Below are 19,898 nucleotides of genomic sequence, written 5' to 3' on the forward strand. Positions count from 1 at the left end.
GGAACAAAGGAAAGGAGCTACCACGACAAAAATGTTATCCTATCGAAGAAACAGTCCCTACGGTAGCTTTAAAAAGAGGAGCTATTCTCACTTTTTAAAAAGTCTGATTCTTGGAAAATTAAGAAGACCAAAGACGAGTAAGGAAATGGTTATACATGGAGGGTTTTGGGTTTTTTTTAAAGATTTACTTATTTTAGAAAGAGGAAGAGAGAGCACAACAGGAGGGGCAGAGGGAGAGGGAAAGAGACTCTCACATGGACCCGTGCTGAGTGCCAAGCCTGACCCCATGACCCTAAGACCGAGACCCCAGCTGTAACCAAGAGTCAGATGCTTAACCAACACCCCCCAGGCAAGCCTACATTGAGTATCTGTGTACCTACTGTCAACTTCCCACGGACCCAGAACCTGTTCCTAACACTTCACAGGAAGCAGCTCCTCTAAGGTGCTCGGGCCACTCACATAGCCCTGCAGTTACTGTTCCAACAGCCCTGCGGGGCTCGCAGCGGAGTCACAGCCCCACAGGTGGGGAAAAGCAGATACGGACAAAGCTCCAGGCGCAAAAAAGAGATCTGGGGGTGAGTGAAAAGTGTGGTCCCCAACCCCCCTCCAGAATCAAGCTGGGAAGGAGCAGCACTGAGGTCAGGCATCTGGGATGCATTAGAACGGCTCTAACCACAGCAGGGGCTCCCAGCACAGGGGGATTAGGAGGCTTGGAAAGAGAAACTCCCTCTGGCCACTGGTGACCCTGCCTCTTCCCAGAGGCCACCCTCTGAGCTGTCAGTGAACACAGACCTTTTTCTACCTCCCCCTCCCCCAACCCCTGGCTTTCTTTTCGGGGAGGCAAAGAAGGAAATATGGGACAACTCCTTTACACTGGGGTGATTAGGGTGGGAGAGCATACTTCAAAAGAAATCTTAGGAGAACAAGGTTTAAGTCAGAGCAGGTGCTGCTCAAAGGGATTTCTAGGGCCTGAGGGGTGGGTTCTTCTCCACACCCAGACCGCCTGAAGTCCCGTCCTGTGTCTGGGCCCTTGGAGCTTCTGTGAACTCAGCACTTTCCTGCCCTACTATGCTGGGTAAAATCTGGATGCCATCAATGCCATTCGTGCCCAGGTTCCCAGCTGCTTCTCCACACCCCTGCTTCCTCCTCCCTCTGGTGGGGCTGATGGGAATCCCTAGCCCTTCTTATTTCAAATGAATGACATGTGGAAACAATCAGTGCTCCCAGGCTTCAAGGGAATACTATAACAATGTTAGAGAATCCTAAGATCTCATGTCCTCACCGACATGTTTTCAATATGAAACAGTCCATTGCTTCATTTATCCAGATTTAATTAAGGTTGGCTCTGATCTCTCCCACTCAGGACTGGTGGGAAGCTCCACCTCAGATGGGATCAAGAGAACCACTCTGCATCTCTTAAGGTTCTGCAGCCCAAGACATTCAGTGAAGTCTGTCGGGACTCAGGCCACCTCCGGTCTCAGAGTAGAGGGAAGACAACAGCTCTGAGGGCCAGCAGGAACCGGCTTCCCCTGCAGCTCTGAGACCGACAACCTACGCAGACACATATCGCTTGCCTTTTAGTGTCCATCCCCTTGGGGTATCTGGGAGCAGGATCCCCTTGGTTCTCTCCATACTGAGTCCCTCCATCCGTCTGTCCTCCAGCTTCATGCCACATCCAATCCATCTCCTCCCCTCTCATCCCTACCCTCCCCCTTCCTCCACACTGGGCCTTCAGGGTTCAGAGGAGAGTGCTGCAGGGTTCTGCAGGTCCCAGACCCTACGTCCACGGTAGCCCCTGTGGACTAATTCTTGGGGTCTTCCGTGCCCCAAGGATGACCAGAATTCTCCACCCTTCTAAAACAGAAAGCAGAAAGTGTTGAATGTTTACATCTTGCTAATTATAGTCTCCAAAAAAGTCCTTCAGTTACCCAGTTACAAAAAAAGAAAGAAAGAAAGAGAGAGAAAGAAATCAATCACAGGAATCACAGCATGCCAAAGCGGAGAGAGATATGAAAGATCATCTCTAGGACAGTTTCTTCACTCTGCAGAAGCTAAAACAGGACCAGAGAAATCCAGGGAGTTGGGCAAGGTCACAAAGACAGATGCGGGAAGGAATGTAAGAGAGAACTCAGATGTCCCTTCTCTATGTTACAATTGTTCAATAAGAAAAACAGACGAAAAAAACAAAACAAAACAAAAAAACGCCCACGTCTGGCTCAAAATAACACATGCTCCTGTAGCCAGAAATGGTGAACAACCCTGGTCCATCTCCTGCTGGTTTTCGCAATAAGGCAGTTATGAACCCACGAGATGTACCTGTCACCGTGACACGTGTGCGCATCGACTGTGACGAAAAGGCTCTTCTTCTAAATAAATGAATAAAAACGTGGATGCTAATTGAAGATTAGCATCATCTCCCATCAATGCTAATACGCTTTTTTGTTATTTGCAATTCCCTTTTGTAAATCTGAGGGAAACATCGTTGCCCAAATTAGCTGTTTTCGCTCAATAAAGGCCATATTAGCATTCTGAGGTTTGTGTTTGCTTACTGCTTATTTAGAAAGAGGTCAGATGAGAAGTTGGGCAGCCTGCACCTGATTTCCATTTCACTGAAGACAGGTGGGGGGAGGGGCTCCAAAGTCGCCAAAGGCCAGGCCGGGTGCTCCCTGGCTGTGGCTCTAGTCAGGCTCACAGTGCTGAGCCAGAGCAGGTCCACGGAGCACCAACAACCTCCACGGTGGTCTCTCCTGCCTGAAGCACTTGCCCAGATCCGTGAAACTGACTCAGGTGGCTCCCAGGTCTTCCTCTGCCTGGTACTGCCTGACCTGCCCTCTAAGGGCTGCAGCCCTATCAAGCAACAGCTCAAGCGTCCCCTCCCCTCCTGCCCACCTTCTTGCCCCAGTCACTGTCTATCCCCCAGGTTCTTCCTTCCCAGTCCGTCTCAGCACTGGACTGAGAATGCTCTGCCATGTTATCCTGGCTCCCTTGCCGGAACCGAAGCGCCCTGCAATCAGGCAGCAACCCAAACCACTGCCTATTGGACCCACAGCCCCACTGCTGACGTCCGAGGGGCTTGGTATTTGGAGAAGGCAGGCAGGAAGGGAAGTCTGAGCTGGTAAGGCCTTGGGGGCACCGCTGAGATCAGAGAAAGGGGAGGGGGCACCCCTGGTCCCAAATCTTTCCTCGCTCGAGTTCCACTGGGAGGAGGAAATGAAACCAGACTTACCTCCAGAGCTCAACTTTCACAACTGGCAGGGGCAATTTTGGCCTTGATTACCCAACTAGAGCTTGTTTTCTAACCTGCATTTTAAGGGGAAAGCCACGGGTCGGGTTAAGGGCCTAAGGGACCTAAGTGCGGTGACCCTTCCCAGGCTGCCACACCCCGAATCACGCTATGGTGCCACACTATGGGGTACCCCAAACCGTACCCCTTGCCCTTGACTCCAAGCACCGGGCACGGTTCCCGAGCACCCCAGAGGAAGCAGCGGCGCCGCGTAGCCCACCACGCCGCAGCCCTCGGCCAACCCTGCCCAGCACCTTCCGGTTCACGCTCCGTGGTTCCAGCTTTTGCCGGGGTCACGGGCCCTAAACCCGGGACTGCCCCACCCGCCGACCGCAGCCGCTTCGGGGTGCGGGACCGGCATGCTGCCGGGGCCCTCAGGCGCACACGGCCTCTTCTTCCACCCCCGAGCCAATGGCCCTGCCCCCGCCCCCGTATCGTCGGGAGCCACTGCGCCTTGGCGTTCGAATAGGAGACCGGCGCGCGACCCCTGGGGGCCCAGGCCGCCTGGCGCGGAACAAGACCTGGGGCCGCGCGCACCACGTGACCGAGCGTGTTCCCGGCGCCCTCTGGGGGCGCGCAGAGGTCGGGCGGGCCGAGGGCCAATTTCCCATGGTCCCTTCATTTGCATACACAACGTTGGAAGATTAGGGAAAAAATTAGATTTAATCTAGCTATAATCTCAAAGATACAATTACTGTGTGTACGAGATAATAAAAGGTCATAATGCTGTAATTATTTGGGGATTTTTGAAAAGCGCGCAGCATAGTCATCATAACTGTAAAAGCATGTTTCTTTCGAACTTTATATACTGTCTGGGAGAGATCGTTGTTCGTGCTCGCTTCGGCAGCACATATACTAAAATTGGAACGATACAGAGAAGATTAGCATGGCCCCTGCGCAAGGATGACACGCAAATTCGTGAAGCGTTCCATATTTTGTACCCGAGTTTCACTCATCCCTCAGTGCAAACGCTTCCCACATACAGGTTTTATCTTTTGTTTCACACAAAGGAAACTGTAGTCTCAGGAGGTAGAATAAGAGGAGGTGGGGCGCAGTCAGATTTTCTCCTTGCCCTGCTTTTTACGCCCGACCCCAGGCTTGGATCTTCCTCCATGTTGCCCCTGCTTGCCGCTGCTTTCCCCTACACTATCCGGAGTCCTAAGGCACCTACCACTTAAGGAAGCGGATTTGCCAAAGTTGACCCACTTCAGGTCCAAATATAACAGGCCCCTAGTGCTATGATAGACCCAAGGGGACTGTAACAGGACACGCAACAAGACTTCTCTGAATGTCTCTGAATCTTAAAAACATAGTAATGCCCACTCCTTATTAAGCATCTACCATCTGCCAGGGGCTTCCAGTAGCTCAGTACTCCTGACAGCCCTGCCTTGTGCGTACTACTGTCAGCATTTTACAGGAGACCCCAAGAGGCAAAGCACCCTGGCAGTGATCATGTCATGAGGAAGTGGCTGCCGCGAGGCCCGGCAAGACCTTTGGGGACACAGGCCCTGAAAAGATCGGGACCCTACCCCGACGTAATGACTGCAAAAAAGCACAGTCCTACTTGGTAAGATGGGAAGAGGGGAAAAGTCCAGTAAAGTTCAGATTTCTTGCGCGGACTTTATCGATGTGTTTTCTTTCCAGGAGAAAAAAAAATGGTGAACAAGCTTTGTAGATGCCTGAGCACACTCGTAGTGGGCCCAGCGGTCTCTGCAGCCGCTCGGAGAGTAGCAGGGCTCTATCCAGGGCCGCAGAGCTCCCAGGCCCTGGGCTCCCCAAAGCTCGGGCAGGCAGCAGAGGCGGAGCCCCTGAGCCGCCCCAGGGCAGCGGCGAGTCCTCTCCCCGCGGGCGCTCGGAGCTGCCAAGCGGCGTTCCATCAGGGATCCATCTCTGTTCTCTTCAGTGGAGGTGAAATGATCCTTTCCAGGTAACAGCCGAGAATGTGGGTCTGTGGGACCTCTCGTTGCTCCTTGTCCTCGGCTCATGGCCTCCAGTGCATAGAGTTGGAGGACAAGCTTTGGTTTTCCTTTCGTCCCCCAAAGATGCCTGGTTCTTAGGAGGAACTTGGGTAACTGGGTGCGTGGTTTTCAAAGTCTCCTTCTGAGATGCCAAACAAGGAAAAGACCAATGTGGCGTGACTCTCTCTCCTTCTAAAGAAACCTGTTATTCCACTTGGTACGACCCGTTGTCTTGGAGCAGATACGAGGACATACAGGCAATTCTTAGTCCTGGAAAAGCCAGAGACCTGGCTGACTTTCCTGGCTCTGCACAATTCTGTGAAGTAGGTACCCTCTCCCGCCTCCAGCTGCAGATGGGGAAGCTGAGGCACAGAGAGATTCAACAACTTGCCCAGTGTCACACAACTAGTAAATGGCAGAGAAGGGATTGAGACCCAGGATATCTGGCTAGAGAGCTTGTGCTCCTAACCAAACACTACACCAGCTTGGATGGTAGGTAGAGAGTGAGAGATACAGCTGTTCGGAATTAATGGAAAGAAAGGGCACATGGGTCCAGTTCTGCTCTTGCTGGTTTTCTGAATTCAAGGACAGGAGTCATATTTTCGCAAAGGATCGAGGCTAGAATTTAGATCAGGGTAGCTGGGAATGGGTGCCTGGTGAACTTGGAAAATGTGAAGGAGAGGAGGAGCACCGTCTTTGGGACACTCTGGAAGAGGAAGAAAGTTTTCCTAGGCTGACAATCTCTTAGCAGACACCTGCCCTCCAAAATAATCCTTTTGATGAAGGATCCTCTGAACAATAAGTTTATGCTTTATTAATATGATGCAAATGAGTTTAATTGCCTCGCAATAGCTGATATTCAGAAGCACTTAGGGACTCCTTCCTTCAGACATTTCCAGCACCCGGACTAGCCACAAAGTTGGAACCCCTTCATTGAGACATCTGTTGAGCTACTGGGATGCCCTAGGCCCTGTCCTGGAGATTCCAAGGAAGGGCAAGCCGTGGCCCCTGTTGCCAGGGTACTTACAGTCCTATGGGAAACAGACATACAAAACCAAGGAGAACTCAGAACACTGAATACCCCCTGAGTTTTTCATAAACCAAGTGCCATAGGAATGCAGAGGTGAGTCCCAGGAATCCAGACGTCTTCCAGCTGGTTTTGTTTTGTTTTGTTGTTTGTTTGTTTTGCCTACAGTTTGCCAGATTTGCAGGATAGATGGAGTTGGGATTTCCTCCCAGGGGCGTGAAACATCAAGCCATGTTTGCCTGGTTCTTTATCCCCACACCCTGGACTCCAGAGCTGGACCTCCTGTGGGCACCTCGCAGGAGTGTGACACCAAAAAATTGGACGCAACACCCAGGAAGACGTTCTATGCTCTACAGCCCTCCAGCTATTCCCCAAACCCCACGTTTTCTCCCTAAGACAAGGCTCCCTAATCTGGAGCCTTCGGACTCTGGACTGTCATACCTAAATTGTGTCGCAAGGTGGCAACGTTGTGGCGAGAAATAGACTTTTAAAAAATCCTGGGGTTTTTTTCCAAAGCATATTTTCCCTATTAATGTTTCATTTAACTTAATTAGAATCTGGTAAACTAATTAAAGTAGCTACGAGCCCTGCAATCAGCAATAATTCGTATAATTATTGATAATTACATCCATACCAATCGTTTGGTTATTAACATTTGGGGGAAAACAAACCACTTCTGAAGGGACGAGGAACCCAGGAGGGTTTTGCAACAAAGCTTTCTGGGTCGGATCCGCCTACACCTCCAATCCGCAGGGATTCTGGCCCAGATGGGGCGCCCTTTCGGGCTAGCCCCAGCCGCCTACGGCTTTTTCCCCCTCCACTTCGGGGTAATTCGGAAAGGGAAGGTGAAGAGAAATATTAGCTGGGGTCCTCTGTGTGGGCCGCGGCCCTGGAACTTCCTGCCTGGGCAGTGCCTATCATTCCCGTTTCACCGAGAAGGAAGTGCGGCTTGCAAAGGCGTGGTCACGCCAAAGGGGGTCAAGGCTCCCGCTCTCCTCAACACCTGCACTGCTGGGCCGTGCGACCGCCGCCAGGCCCCCGAACGCAGTGAGGACGCAAGTCACTTCCTCTCGCGCCCTCAGTTTCACCGTCGGTACAGTGGCCAATGATCTGGTTGATTCCACCCACAGAAACGTTCCCGCTCCCTGGAAGGTTCCTGCTGGGACATCGCGCCTCCCGAGGACTTCTTCCCTGGGCGACACCTGACAGTTTAGCCGGAGCCTTCCCGGCCGACTGGGGTAGGGTTGTGAGCCCCAGCGCGGGGGGGCTCCGGAAACCGGCCTCCTGCCTCCGCCGCGCGCGCGGAGTCCTGGCCTGCGCCCCTTCCCTGCGGCCCGCTGCGCCCCACGTGCTCGCCGCCCCGCCACCAAGCTTCCCGGCCTGCGCAGCCCAGACCGCCAGGCCCGAGGGGAGGGGCGGAGAAGCGCGCGGAGATCCCCGGAATGTTGGAGGCCGGGGTGGTCGGGGCGCGGGTCCCGGCCTTGACGCACTGCCCGGCGCCCAGCTCCCCTCCCAGACCGAGGGGGTAGGAGGCCCGACTATTAGTTTATGGGAGCCCAAACGGAGGCCTAGAGTAATAAAGGGAGCGACACAGCATCCTTGAGAGTCAGCCGAGGAGGTGAAACTGGAAGCCAGGGGTCAATGATCCCCAGTACCGGGCGCTTTCCCACTCCAAGCACACTCTTCCCCCCACCTACCCTGCCCAAAAAAGTGCGCTGCAGTTTCCATCCTTTATCTGTAGCCTAACCAGCAGCTGCGCTGTGGAAACTGAGGCCGACAGGAGGCCTGTAGCAAGGTGGTCTCATGAACCGCGGCTAGGTAGCAACCCACCCCTGTCTCACACACACACACACACACACACACACACACACACACACACCCTCATTCCCCAGGGGAGACGACCTGACTCCAGCGCAGGCGGGACTCACCTGGCTCCGTGGGCTCCTCCATGTCCGCACACCCTCTCGGACTGAAACGGACAGAACATTTAAACCTGCCAGGCCTGCTCCTTTGGGGGTAGAGGAGGGGCAGGCGGGAGGACATCGGTGCACCAGCACGGAGTCACGCCCTTCCCTTCCGGGCGTGCCCAGCCGAGGTCCACCCTACGTACCTCGCCCCCCGCCCCACCCCAGCGCTTACCGGCCCGGCGGGCGAGGCGCGTGCCTCCCGGCAATATTGATTGAACCTGGGCTTCCCAGTAGCGTCCAGTCTGCAAGGGCGCGCGGGGGGTCACTTCCCCGGAGGGACAGGCGTGGAAAAGGGCAGGAGTAAATCCTCGGCCCCAGTGAGAGCTGCAGGGAATAGTCGGAGACCATGGCACCCAGGAGGCTGCGGTAGTCCTCTTACCTGGAGCCGAGAGGCTCAAGTGAGTGTCCCAAACGCGGGGAGAGGGTGGCCTGGAGGCAAACTGGATATGTCTGAAGGACTGGGAGAGCGGTCGGGACGCTAGCCTGCCGCCCACCTCAGCCCGGGAGCGTCAGAACTCGCGCTTGAGGTCTTGGAGCCGCACCTGTTGCGCGTCCCTCAGCCCGCCGTCGCCCACCTCCCTCACCCCCACCCCCACCTCCACAGCCCCAAGAAGTGACAGATTTCTTTTTTTTTTTTTTATTAAAAACAAAACAAAAGTCACAGATACAGGGTGGTCTCCCCAAATAGGCTCAAGGTGGTCTCCATCTCGTGAGTCGTCGCCCTTTTTAAAGTGCTGTTACATCAAGAGGTTAACGAGAAAAAAAAAATTAGACAAAACCCAAAGGGGAATGCAAAATGGGACCGGAAGTAGGTCCAGGAGAAGGAAGCAAAATAATTTACAGCATAAATAAAACGGAACCCAATACTGAACCCAGAGAGACTCACAGTTCATTTATACCCATTGCACATAGCCACTTTGTCATTAGGAACAAGTTTCAGAATGGACGGGACAGGGGAGCGCGGGGCCAGCGCCGGCGAAGTTGCTACACTGTGTATACAACTGGGGGGTCCGAGGCTGTGTGGGGCGGGGGAGACCCCCCTTTCCCCTTTCTTACCCCCTTTGGTCCAGTTAACCCCATGAGGTCCGATGCCCTGGAGTTAAACCATGGGGCGAGGTGGTTTGTACACTTGGAAATGCAGAAGGGGACCTGGGCCAAGGCGCCCGGGAGGAGGGCGGGCGGGAGGGAGGCTGTATGTACATCGGTCGTGTCGGAATGGCTTGTTCCTCGCTCTCGGCCGCCGCGGCCGCGGGTATTTACAAGAAGAGAGCAGCATGGCTTGAGGGCGCGTGGGCGCGGCGGGGCCGGCCCTAGGGCAACAGCGGGGGCTTGAAGGAGCAGTTGCCAGTGCAATGGCGGGGCGTCAGCATCTTGCAGGAGAAGTGGTGCAGGGCGTCGTGGGCTTCTGGAAAGACAGTCGGGCGGGCCAAGTTGGGCACCTTGCTTGCCCAGCCTCGCCTGCGCGGCCTACCGGCTCCGTCCACTCGGCCCCCTTCCCTGCCCGCCCTGGTCTCACCCATCCCTTTGGGGCTCGAGGGCTCTCAAGTGAGCGGGTCAGAAAAACGTAGGAGTGTAGGAGAGAGAACCTGGCTATTTAGAGCCAGTGCACTGGTGCATTGCCCCATTATACAGAAGAAGAAACTGAGGCACACAAAGAGGGAAGTTAATCTGCCCAGGGCCAGATTTGGGTCCCACGGCAGATTTCCCAATGCCCAGGGCTCAAGGGGTTCTTTCTCTCTATTCTACCGTTCTAGAATTATTTCCCCATTTAAAACATTCGGACTTCCCTCCTCTCAGCTTCTGATTTAGGCAGACCTGGACTTCCCCTCACTAGCCCCTTCATTTACTCAATCATTCATTAGCTCATTCATCGTCCATTCATCTGTCCATCATTCATTCTTCATTCATTCATTCAGTGGCACAGGCAGAGCCCGGCAACAGTCCTATCTTTGTTCCCCGGCATCCGCACCTTTTAATTTCTGCTGGATGGCATAGCGCGCCTTCCGCTCTTGGTCGAGTTCGTTACACAGAGTGTCTGGAAGACATGGGGAGGGGCCGGTGAGGAAATGAGACCACCCTCCAGCCGGCCGGGGTCACAGCCCCGGGCTCACCCTTTCCCCAGCGCTCAGCCCCTCCAAGAAACAGATCCGGGAGACCGAGGGAGGGAGCACCAATGCTCCAACCTGCAGCCGGGCGGAGGGAGGAAAAGGCCTGGGATGGCGCTTAAAGGCAGACGGATCTAACCAAAATTAAAGCAAACTTAGGCATTACTTCCCAGGTAATTTTACGCCTCGATTTTTAATTTAGAAACCATGGAAATTGCCGCGATAAGAAGTTCAATCACTCCATGTAATGATGCCTGCAAGCCGTTTGCTGGGCTCGCTTGCCATTCTGAGGCTAATCAGAGTATACAAAGGATATTAAATAAAAAAAATAATTGTTAAATTACCTTCAATTTAAATCCAAATGACTGAGCCAACATTGCGGCTCCTGCCAGACGAGAGGCAGTTACGGCCCGTGCACGCGCTCACCTGACTCCCGTCTTACCTCTGACAATTTGCAGCTGTTGCACCATTTCTTCTCGATAAGCCAATTCCCTCTTCATTTGATCCTGAAAATTATCTGTGCAAATTGATTAAGTGAGAGCTGTGACGCACAGCCCCCTCCCCCGGCCCCATTTCCCCACTCCCCATTCCCGCCCCCACCCCTTCGGTCTCCGGCCTAGCGGGAAACCCCGGAAAAGCAGGGTTCTGCCGCTGGTGCCTGGCGCGCAGCCGCGGCTGCCCTGACCTGGGGTCGGGGAGCGCAGGAAGAAAGCTCTCGAGCTGAGGTGGGGTGAGGGTGGGGTGGGTTGGGGTAGGGTGGGTCAGGAGGGGGGACGGATACCTTTGAGACTCTGAAATTCTCGCTCCAATTTCTTGCGGAGCTCCATTTGCTCCAGGAGCAGTTTTTGCAATTCGTCTGCGAGGGGGCGAGAATAGGAGGTAAAGGAGCGTGCGCGGGGCTCAGGCATTCCCCCACCCCCACTACCACCACCAAGGTCCTGCAGGTCCCGCCCTGGCCCAGAGTCCTGAAGTGGTGGGGTCAGGAGGTAAAGGCCCTCTACACTGTTTTCCCATTTGCTTCCAAAGGATTTGGGCGAGGAAAAAGGGCTAGGAGACAGGTTGTCCAGGGGAATTAAATTCAGGATGGTGGAAGCCATGTTGGGTTTCTAGGCGCTAACCAGCCGAGCTTTTGCTTTAAGTCGTTCCCAACTCCCTAACCTTAGAGGTTGGCCCAGGACTTGGTTTACCCCTCCAAATGACACACCTAATTGTTCCCTTCAACACTAGGAGCTGGGTGAATCTCGTGAAAGACCTGGACCCCTGCCCCAGAAAAGCACCTGTACTCACAACAGCTTGTTCACAATTTCAGGGGGGGCCCGGGCCCCCAAATCCATACTAAGAGCTCTCATATAAAGCAGCAATGATGCTGAAGGTGATTGCGTGTCCTGTATAATCTGTGATTAGAAGAGTGGAAGACCACCAATGCTTCTCCCCCCTCCCACACCACTTTCCAAGCCCATCCCATGGCTGGCTGAGGGCAGCGTGGTGGATAGCAGGTGGATGTGGAGAGCCCCGTCTGTGCCCTCAGAGCCAGCTACAAAGGGATGGCGGGGGTCTGCCCTGACCATGGAGCTATGGGGGATCTGGGTCTTCCCCATGGGGAGGCTCTCTGAGAAATCCCACCCTGAGCAGGTGCTGAGGAAACATAGAAATGGGAGGTAGAAGAGCAAAGTGGGGTCAGAGGTTCCTGTCCTCTGTGCCTCAAGCCACCCGCTCCCCTGCAGATGGAGCAGCTACCCCAGGATCCCATTCTGAAAACAGGCTCTATCCTCACCCCATTTAGGGCATGTTGGGGAGGTAGTGATTATGCATTAATTCCAGGGAAAAAAAATAACCTCTCAGACGTTCCTTAAATAAATCTCCTTGCAATCTTGCTTTTCAGAAAAAGTCCTGTTTTCCAGTGAGGTTGGGAGACCCCGATTGCTCTATCTCGTTTCGCGCACTGAGGATCATTACTCATTGCGCTCTTTCACTGCACTCTTCAGACAGGCCAGCCTTGGGAATCCAAACTTCTAATGAACTTCTGGGGGTTTGGTTCACTCTCCCCACCCTCACGCCCCCCAAATCTCTGTGCCAGCATCATGTGCCCAAAGGAATGTCCTTTCCACTTAGTGAAATCTGATTCCCCCAGAGCCCTGTGTTCCCACACACTCCCCTACAAGAAGGGGTCATCTCCCCCAAGCAGGGTGGACCCCCATTTCACAGATTTAACCTCACCTCTGGCCAGGTTCTCGATATCTTTCTCCACTAGCTGAGTTCCTGTGACATCCAGGGTGAGCCCATCTTCACCTGGGATACAAGGGCAGGTAAGAGGGGTTCTATCCTGGGAGAGGCCTTGGAAGGGGAAGAGTGAGTTGCCGGGAACTGTGCTAAGTCACCCAGCTGCTCCAGATCGTCTGTCTTTACAAGAGACAGTTACAGGCATCGAGTACCACCTACCTTCCAAGCTATCATTTTAGGGGTATAGCCCTCATTTTAGAGAGTGATCCACTGAAGAAGGACAGTGGACTCAGGGAAATTAGGCGGTCTCAGGGCAGGAAGTGCCCTCTGACCTGCTTCATGTCGGTGATGGTGTCTCTCCTTTCCTTTCAGTACAGCCCCTTCCCTTACCCGGAAGAGCCCCAAGCCCACTAAGGAGAACAGCAACTCAGGAAACCGGGCCTGCACCTCGCGCGGGCTGTTTAAATATGTGTCTGCCAGCCTGAGGAGGGGACCAGCAGCCGCTTACGCTCTATCGAAAGCCCTCCACGCAAGCCGAAGCCAGTTGGAACCTGGACGACCTGGGCCCCAGCTTCCGGGTGGGTTTGGTGCGCGAGGGTCCTAGGGCTCACCTCGGTCTGTATTTGCGGGACTTGGTTGGGAGATACTCCTTTGGTCTGGATAGGATTTCCTCGTTTCCAAATCGTCGGCGGTCGAGTGATTGTCTTCCTTATCTGGTTCTTAAAGGCAATAAACCGAGTTTCAAGGAGAAGCAAAGAAACCGTGACCCCGATACGGCCAGAGCTGCCACGGTCGGGGCGCCCGAGCCCTAATTAAAAGCGTTGTGGCCGCCACTGGTTCCCGGCTGTGCGCCTGGGCTTGCACCCTCAGGCTTTGGGCCGGGCACCCCCTCCCCCGCGCGCGGTCTGCTCATCTCGCGCTCCACGCCCCCTCCCCAGCCCCTCAGAAAAGAACAAGAAGAGCAGCCGAGCCCACCAGGGACGAGCGACCTACATCGCGCGCAGATACTGGGGCACCGCGAGCGCGCGTGGCCGCCGGGTCTGCCTGCGCCGCTCCCGCGGAGAACGCGGCCCAGGCGGCGACCCGCGCGGGGTGGCAGCGGGGGAAACATCATTTCGGGCTTGGATTGCCTGGATTTCCGAGGCCCTCCGCCCCTCCTCTTCGAGGCACTGGGGCCCGGCACACGGGCAGGCTTCCCCCGGGTTGGGTCGCAGCTACCGCGGCGATTTAGGGGTGTCCAAGCGCGCAGCCGAGCGCCCGCACCCTCCGCCCTAATCCGGCCTGCCCACGGAGGACCTCTAGGCCAAACACTTGCCGAATAAATGAGAGGACTTGAAAGAGGTGCCAGGAGCTATTTTTAAAAAGGATTTAAGTCAGAGTGTGAGGTGCACGTGAGCGTGTGTAGCGCGGTGGACAGGGCGGTTTGTGCAGTGACCAAACGATGGAAGTTCCTGGGAGTTCTCTCTTAGCTTCCTTTTCCTTTATTTTTCTCTCCCGCTCCCTCTTTCTCTCGCTTTCTCTGCCTCTTTTTTCTCCTCTCGTCTCTCCTCGCAGCCCCCTCCCTCCACCCCGGCCCTCCGCCCGTGGTCCCCACGTCACATTGGCCAGCGACCTCGGCAGGGGGGCTGGGGGCGTTACCGTGGGCCTCGGGGGTGCAGAGGTAGGAGGCCGCGGGCCCCAGCGCCGCCGCGCTCTTCACATGCTCGTCCCGCTCTGGCGCGTACACCTGCGGCGGCCGAAAATGACAGGCGGTTAGGGGGGCGCTTGAAGCGGCTCAGGGCCGTTCAGCCCTGCGCCGCGGCCGAGAGGGAGCGCTGAGAGGGGAGGCGGTCGGCTAGCCCGCGGGACCCGAGCGCCCCGGACGCTAGGAGGCATGCGGCGCAGCCTGGCGCCCTCGGAGGCCGCATTGCATCACCGTTGTAGCGTCAACGATAATTATTAGCGCCTTCGATAAATTAGCAGAAAGACAAAGCGGCTCTCAAGCCAAGCACCATTCACAGCGAGCCCCCCACCCCCAACTCCTTTTTGGCATCTTCCGCCAGCCCTCGCCCAGTCCCCGCATAAATGACGCCTTTCGCATCCAGCTAATGATTCGTGTTTTAATGGACCTAATGGAAATGTACAGGTGTGCGCTCCCACTTTCAAACGGCCAACGATTTCAGCTTAGTTGCACAGTCCTCACCCGAACCCGTGGCCCAGCCAACCTGGGAGCCCCTCTGCCGCCCTGCAAGGTGTCTTGAAAGCTGCCTACCAGTGAACCCTGCCGTTCCCAAGGCTGGAGTTCAACGGCACTCAGAAAACTACTTATAGGGGTGGAGGAAGATTCTGTGACTGGTACTGCTGGGGCCCGGACTGAGGGAGACCCCGTCCTCTCCTCATCAGCTTGTCTTCCCTGGGACTCTGATCCCCATCTGGGTGCGTGTGCCATTGGTGCTTTTCTCTGGCTTTGGGTCCCTTTATCTGCCCGCGTTCTTTCCCCAGACCAGTTTTCTTTCTTTCTGTGTTACTGACAGTCTCTGCCTGTCTCCACCACCCCTCCCCCAACCAACAAAAATGTAAAGCACCCCTTTCTCAGGCCTGCACACCCCCCTCCCCGATTTTCCGAAACCCTAACTCGGAGGTCCCAGCAAGTTCCACAGCGCTACCGAAGCTGGGCCTACCCAGAGTAGCTGGGGCCTGCCGCTCCCGAACGCCTGCTCCAAACACGATTCCTGTCCCTAACTTAGCCAGTACCTGCCCCACATCCCCGAGGTGCCGAGGGGTAAGCGGGGAGGCGCCACCAGCGAGGCGGGCGCGGGGCTCACCTTGGCCGGCGCGGGGCCCCCCAGCGGCCCGCAAGGCTCTCGCAGCTCATAGCCGCTGCTCGGCGGACTCCTCTCCGGTCTCCGCACCACGTCGTCGGCCGCCAGGTCCCCAAATGTTGACCGGCTGGCGGCGGGCAGCCCGGGGCGGCGCCGGGAACGAGGGCTGCCGCCATCTGGGGAGTCTGTGGGACCGTCGGCGCCCGAGGAGGTGGTAGACGGGGGCCCTGCGGGCTGGTCGGCGTCCGGGCCGCCTCCCGTGCTGGGCGCACTGGGTATGCCCGACTCGGTCTCATCTGGAGCGCCCTCATCGTCGGGGAAACGGTTGGACTCCACGTCCACCTCGGGCTCGTCAGCAGTGTCCACGTCGGGCGAGGCGGAGTGGTAGCTGGAGCTGCCCTCGCTCAGAAAGTCTGGGCTCACGTAACCGCCGCCGGACCCCGCTCCCGGCCCTGGCCCACGAGCAGGCCCCGCGCCGTACGCGTCGCGGGCGCTACCATAGAGCTTGGCGATGCTCTCGGCGTCCTTGACCACAGGGCGGAAGGCCGACACATAGGAGCCTTTGCGTGCGGGCGGAGGTGGTGGGGCAAGTGGGGCCAGAGGCGGCGGCAGCGCCTCGTCCGCGCCGTCCTCGTCCAGCGGCCCGCGGGACAGAGCGCTCGGACAGCGCTCCTCTGCGCCCAGGCTGCCCTCCTTGGCGGGCTCGGCACCTTCCAGGGACTCGGGGCCGCCGCTGCCGGCTGCTGCCGCTGCTGCCGCCGCCGCCGCCGCTACAGCGGCCGCCACGGCCTTGGCTTGACTCTGCGCAGCTGGATAGGGCGGCACCGGCAGGCTGCCTGCCGCCGGCCAGAACATGGGAAACGTCGGATATACGGTAGCTGCGGCGGCCGCTGCAGCCACGGCCGCTGCGTCCTTGGCCGCCCCAGAGGGCTGGTGACCCCAGAACATGGCTCCGCCACCCGGGCCAGGGCCTGCCCCCGGGGGCAAGTGGCCGGATCCTGGCCCTCCCGCGCCTCCGCCAGAGCCCGCACCCGCGCCGCTCCCGGTGCCTGGGCCTCCCTTGGGCTCGCCCGCGCCTAGCACCGGGTCGTCCTTTTTGGGGCAGAGGCCGAAGGCCGTGGGGAAGCCGTAGGGGTGAGGGAAAAGCGGCGGGGGCAGTTTCTGCAAGAGGCCAAAGCCCTTGCTGGGCACTGGGATCACTGGGTAGCTGCGTACGCCGGCGCCGCCACCAGGCCCTCCAGGGCCCGCCGGGCCGCCGGCTCCTGCGGCTAGACCAAGTCCCCGCTGCGGATGGGGTGGAGGGGGCCCAGGAGGCCCGGTGGCCTCGTCTTCGCCACAGCGCAGGGTTTTGTGGGGCGGCGGGCCTGGGGCCATCTCTGCGCCACACCCCGGGCCGCCCCCGCCGCCAGCACCACCCTTCCCCTGCCCACCCGACCCGCCATTAGCGCCGCCACCGCCGCCTCCTTGCAGCGAGAAAGTCCGCTTGCGCGTGCCGCCATTAAACATGGCCTTGACGTCCTCCCAAGCGTGGCTCAGTTCATCTGTGGCCGACTTGTCACTGAGTTTGAGATGACGGCGCCACGAGTTGAAGTTGGCGGCGTCGGGCTGTGTGTACTTGGCGTCCGGTGTGCGGTGCGAGTGGAAGATGAACTTGTTAGGCGAGAAGTACATGCTGCAGTAGCCGCACTTGATGCACTTGGCACGCGAGCTGTTGTAACGCGCGGGGATGAAGCTGCCACGGGAGCCCCACGCGCACTCGTGCACCACATCGAAGGCGAAGTTCTCCGGCAGCTTGGGCGGCTTATGCTCACCCAGGAACGACTTGCATAGGCGTTCGGCCTCGCGCTTGGTGATCATACCACAGCGGCGAGACGAGATCGGCATGGCCCCGGCCCGACGCAGAATCTCCAGCTGTACTGGCGTGCACTGCACGCACGTGATGCCCAGGGCCACGCGGCGGTTGTGGATCTCATTGTAGCTGTAGTTCTTGAGGAGAGTGTTGGAGATCTGCGCCAGGCAAAGGCGCTCCTGGCCGTCGATGACCAGAGACACGATAGGCACCCCGTACAGCGACGTCTCGCCCACCTGGTTGGGTTTGAGAGCGCTGGAGCCCGAGTAGGGTTGCAGCTCCTGCTTAGAGTTGGGTGAGGAGTTGCCCTCGCGCCCCGGCCCCAGCTGAGTGGTGAGAGCCTCCATGCCGCCGCTCCTGCGAAACAGAGAAAGTAAAGAGCAGATGAGCCATTTTCAGCGCCACCGTGGCTCCGGCCCGCCCAGCGGGGCGCACTGAGTTGGGCGCGTGGGGAACTTGGCTAACCCGAGTCCAAGCTCATTCGCCCCCTGGACGGGAGCCTTTTTGTTATTCAGACGCGTGCTGGCGCCACAACAAAAGCCCCTGGGGTCTAGGGGAGAAGAAGGGGTAATTGAGATCTCAAGAAGCCCGGCAGCTAGGAACCCAATTTTATTTTCGGATTGTGGAGGAAGTGGGGCCCAGAGACGGAGAGTGACTTGCCCAAGGCCACACAGCAAAGCCATTTCCGAACCCAGGCTTCCCAACGTCCAGATCCGTGTGCCTTTGGCTACTCTCGCAGCCTGCCCTACCCGCCCGGGTCCTGAAGCCCGGACTTCGGGGACGGCTGCCCCTCTGCTCAGTCGCGCATGCACGCGGGCGGGCGGGGTAGGCGCTGGGAGGGATACAGACGGGGGGAGGGGCGATCACTGCCCATCTCCAGACAGCAGGGGGCGGGGGGTTGCGCAAAGAGAAGGAGGAGGGTCTCGAGGCCTTGGAGGGGTGTGTGTGTCGGGGGAGACTGAAAGGACCGCTGTTCGCGGTGCTGAATCCGCATCTCCAAAGCTCGCTGTGCGCACCCAGCCCCAGGGCGGCCCCCACCGCAACCAGCTCCGTGCGGAGCCGTTCCCGAGGATAGCAGCACTGGTTCCACAAACCCGAGCTTCTCCTCTCACGCCCAGAGCCTCACGTTCGTTGAGAAGAAAGATACCGGCTGGAAATACAAACCGTTTTTTCCCCAGCCATCAGTCGACCAGGGTCACGCAGTTCCTAACCACATTTTCTGCATTTTTAGCTGCGTTCCGGACCAAAGCTGGTTTCCATCCGGGTCAGCGCGTGGGGACAGAGGGGTTGTCGATGAAGTTTCTCAGGAGCCACTTCTTTGCTTCCAACAGCCCACTCCCTAAGTTTTCCTCCTTCTTCAGATATGCCTTTCCTGCTCAGGCCACATGCAGTCTCTCCCGTCTCCGGGCTTCCTCTTTTGGGGGCGTCTCCTGAGTATACTTCAAGCCCGGCTCTCCCAATTCATATGGGTTGAGAAGAATCCTGGCGGGTGTTCGCAGCCACAAGGCTCCAGGTCAAAAGTTGCTGCTGGTCCTGCGCTTTGATCTCTGGCCCAAGCGGGGAGGTAGCCTCTCCCGTGGACCCTGGCAGCAGAAGGACCCAGGAACTGATGCTTGGGGCCCTCTAGGTTGCCTGGCCCAGCCACGTGTCCTCAGACACCAAAGGCTCTCATCCAGCCCTCGGCTGCAGGCACTCCTGCGGCCCAGGCAGCTCAACCCTGAGGGCCCCTCTCTTAAACTCATCAGAAAAGGCAAATCCATTTTCAGAGGGGCAGCTCCAATGAGACTGGGGATCCAAGTTCAAAAGCCTTCATGGAAAAGACTGGGCTCTTCTGTCTGTCTCTTTCCCTCCCTCTGTTTGTCTAGGTGCCCCTCATCTGTCGATCTTATCTGTCCCTGAGCTGCCTGTCTCTCCCAGCTCGCTCCTCTTTCTCCCATCTGTCTTTATACCTTCTTCAAGTATCAAGCTATTTATCTGTTATCTGTCTGTTTCATCTTTATCTCCGGGGATCGAATTGAAACAAGTTGACCCTCCTTTCACATCAAAGTCCCCTGTAACATCTCAGGAGGCAAAAACACTGTCCTAACTCCCCAGCTGAGGCCAGCCCCCAGCCCCCTGAAGAGCTCTCAGGCGGGATTGGGAAGGTGACGGGGGTGGGGGGTGCTCCGAGGCTCTGGGAAATGACGATGTCTTCTCGGTTTCCCGAAATCGGCAAGTGTGTCCTGCCCGCATGCAGTGAAGGGTGCGCCTCAGAGCAGAGCGCGTCCTCCCCAAGCTGAGGGTCTGGGGGCCCCGCGGGTTTTTCCGGAGTGGAGGGGGCTCTGGGCCCCAGAACCAGGAGAAGGGGGGCCCTAGAAAAGGAACCGAATTTCGAGGGCCAGAGCGGAAAGCCCGGGCAATGAGCTGTACGCAGCGGTCAGGAGCAGCCGCCAGGGCTGCTTTGAGGAGCCCTCTCCGGCTCCTGGGGCTTGAGGGGTGAGCTTGGAGAGGGCGACGAGGCGGGAGGCGGAGAGCACTGGGAGTGAGGCGATGGAGTCCTTAGGTATAATAATAAAAACAACAGCCGCAAGAACCCAAATCGGAACTAAACGAAAAGAGCTGTATGGGCAGGGCGCGGGGGCGGCGGGCGATCCGACGCCGGTACTCACCGTGCGGCGGCGGCTGGAGCCGGGCGAGCGGTGAGAGGAG

General features: G+C 57.4%; 1 protein-coding gene and 1 non-coding gene across 3 annotated transcripts; one reads left to right on the forward strand and one right to left on the reverse strand.

Moving 5' to 3' along the window:
• Nucleotides 1-4,114: 4,114 nt before the first annotated feature.
• On the forward strand, nt 4,115-4,221 carry LOC116872126. The gene has a single exon (XR_004383593.1). It is a non-coding gene; the product is annotated as a U6 spliceosomal RNA (small nuclear RNA).
• A 5,144-nt stretch (nt 4,222-9,365) lies between these two features.
• On the reverse strand, nt 9,366-19,898 carry SKOR1 (SKI family transcriptional corepressor 1). Of its 2 annotated transcripts, none has more exons than XM_032865142.1 (9): nt 19,859-19,898; nt 15,365-17,567; nt 14,199-14,286; nt 13,172-13,279; nt 12,558-12,629; nt 11,122-11,196; nt 10,783-10,857; nt 10,205-10,270; nt 9,366-9,640 (listed from the first exon to the last, which is right to left on the reverse strand). In XM_032865142.1, exons 2-9 carry the CDS (start codon nt 17,555-17,557, stop codon nt 9,546-9,548), a joined length of 2,772 nt encoding a protein of 923 aa, XP_032721033.1. In that variant the 5' UTR covers nt 17,558-17,567; nt 19,859-19,898; the 3' UTR covers nt 9,366-9,545. The 2 variants fall into 2 exon arrangements, with proteins under 2 accessions (XP_032721033.1, XP_032721032.1); XM_032865141.1 differs by lacking the exon at nt 19,859-19,898 and adding an exon at nt 17,802-17,893 and having other exon boundaries at nt 15,365-17,582.

The sequence above is a fragment of the Lontra canadensis genome, unplaced genomic scaffold (assembly GCF_010015895.1).
Source record: "Lontra canadensis isolate GAN:19392208 unplaced genomic scaffold, GSC_riverotter_1.0 scaffold28, whole genome shotgun sequence".
Classification (NCBI taxonomy): Eukaryota; Metazoa; Chordata; class Mammalia; order Carnivora; family Mustelidae; genus Lontra; species Lontra canadensis.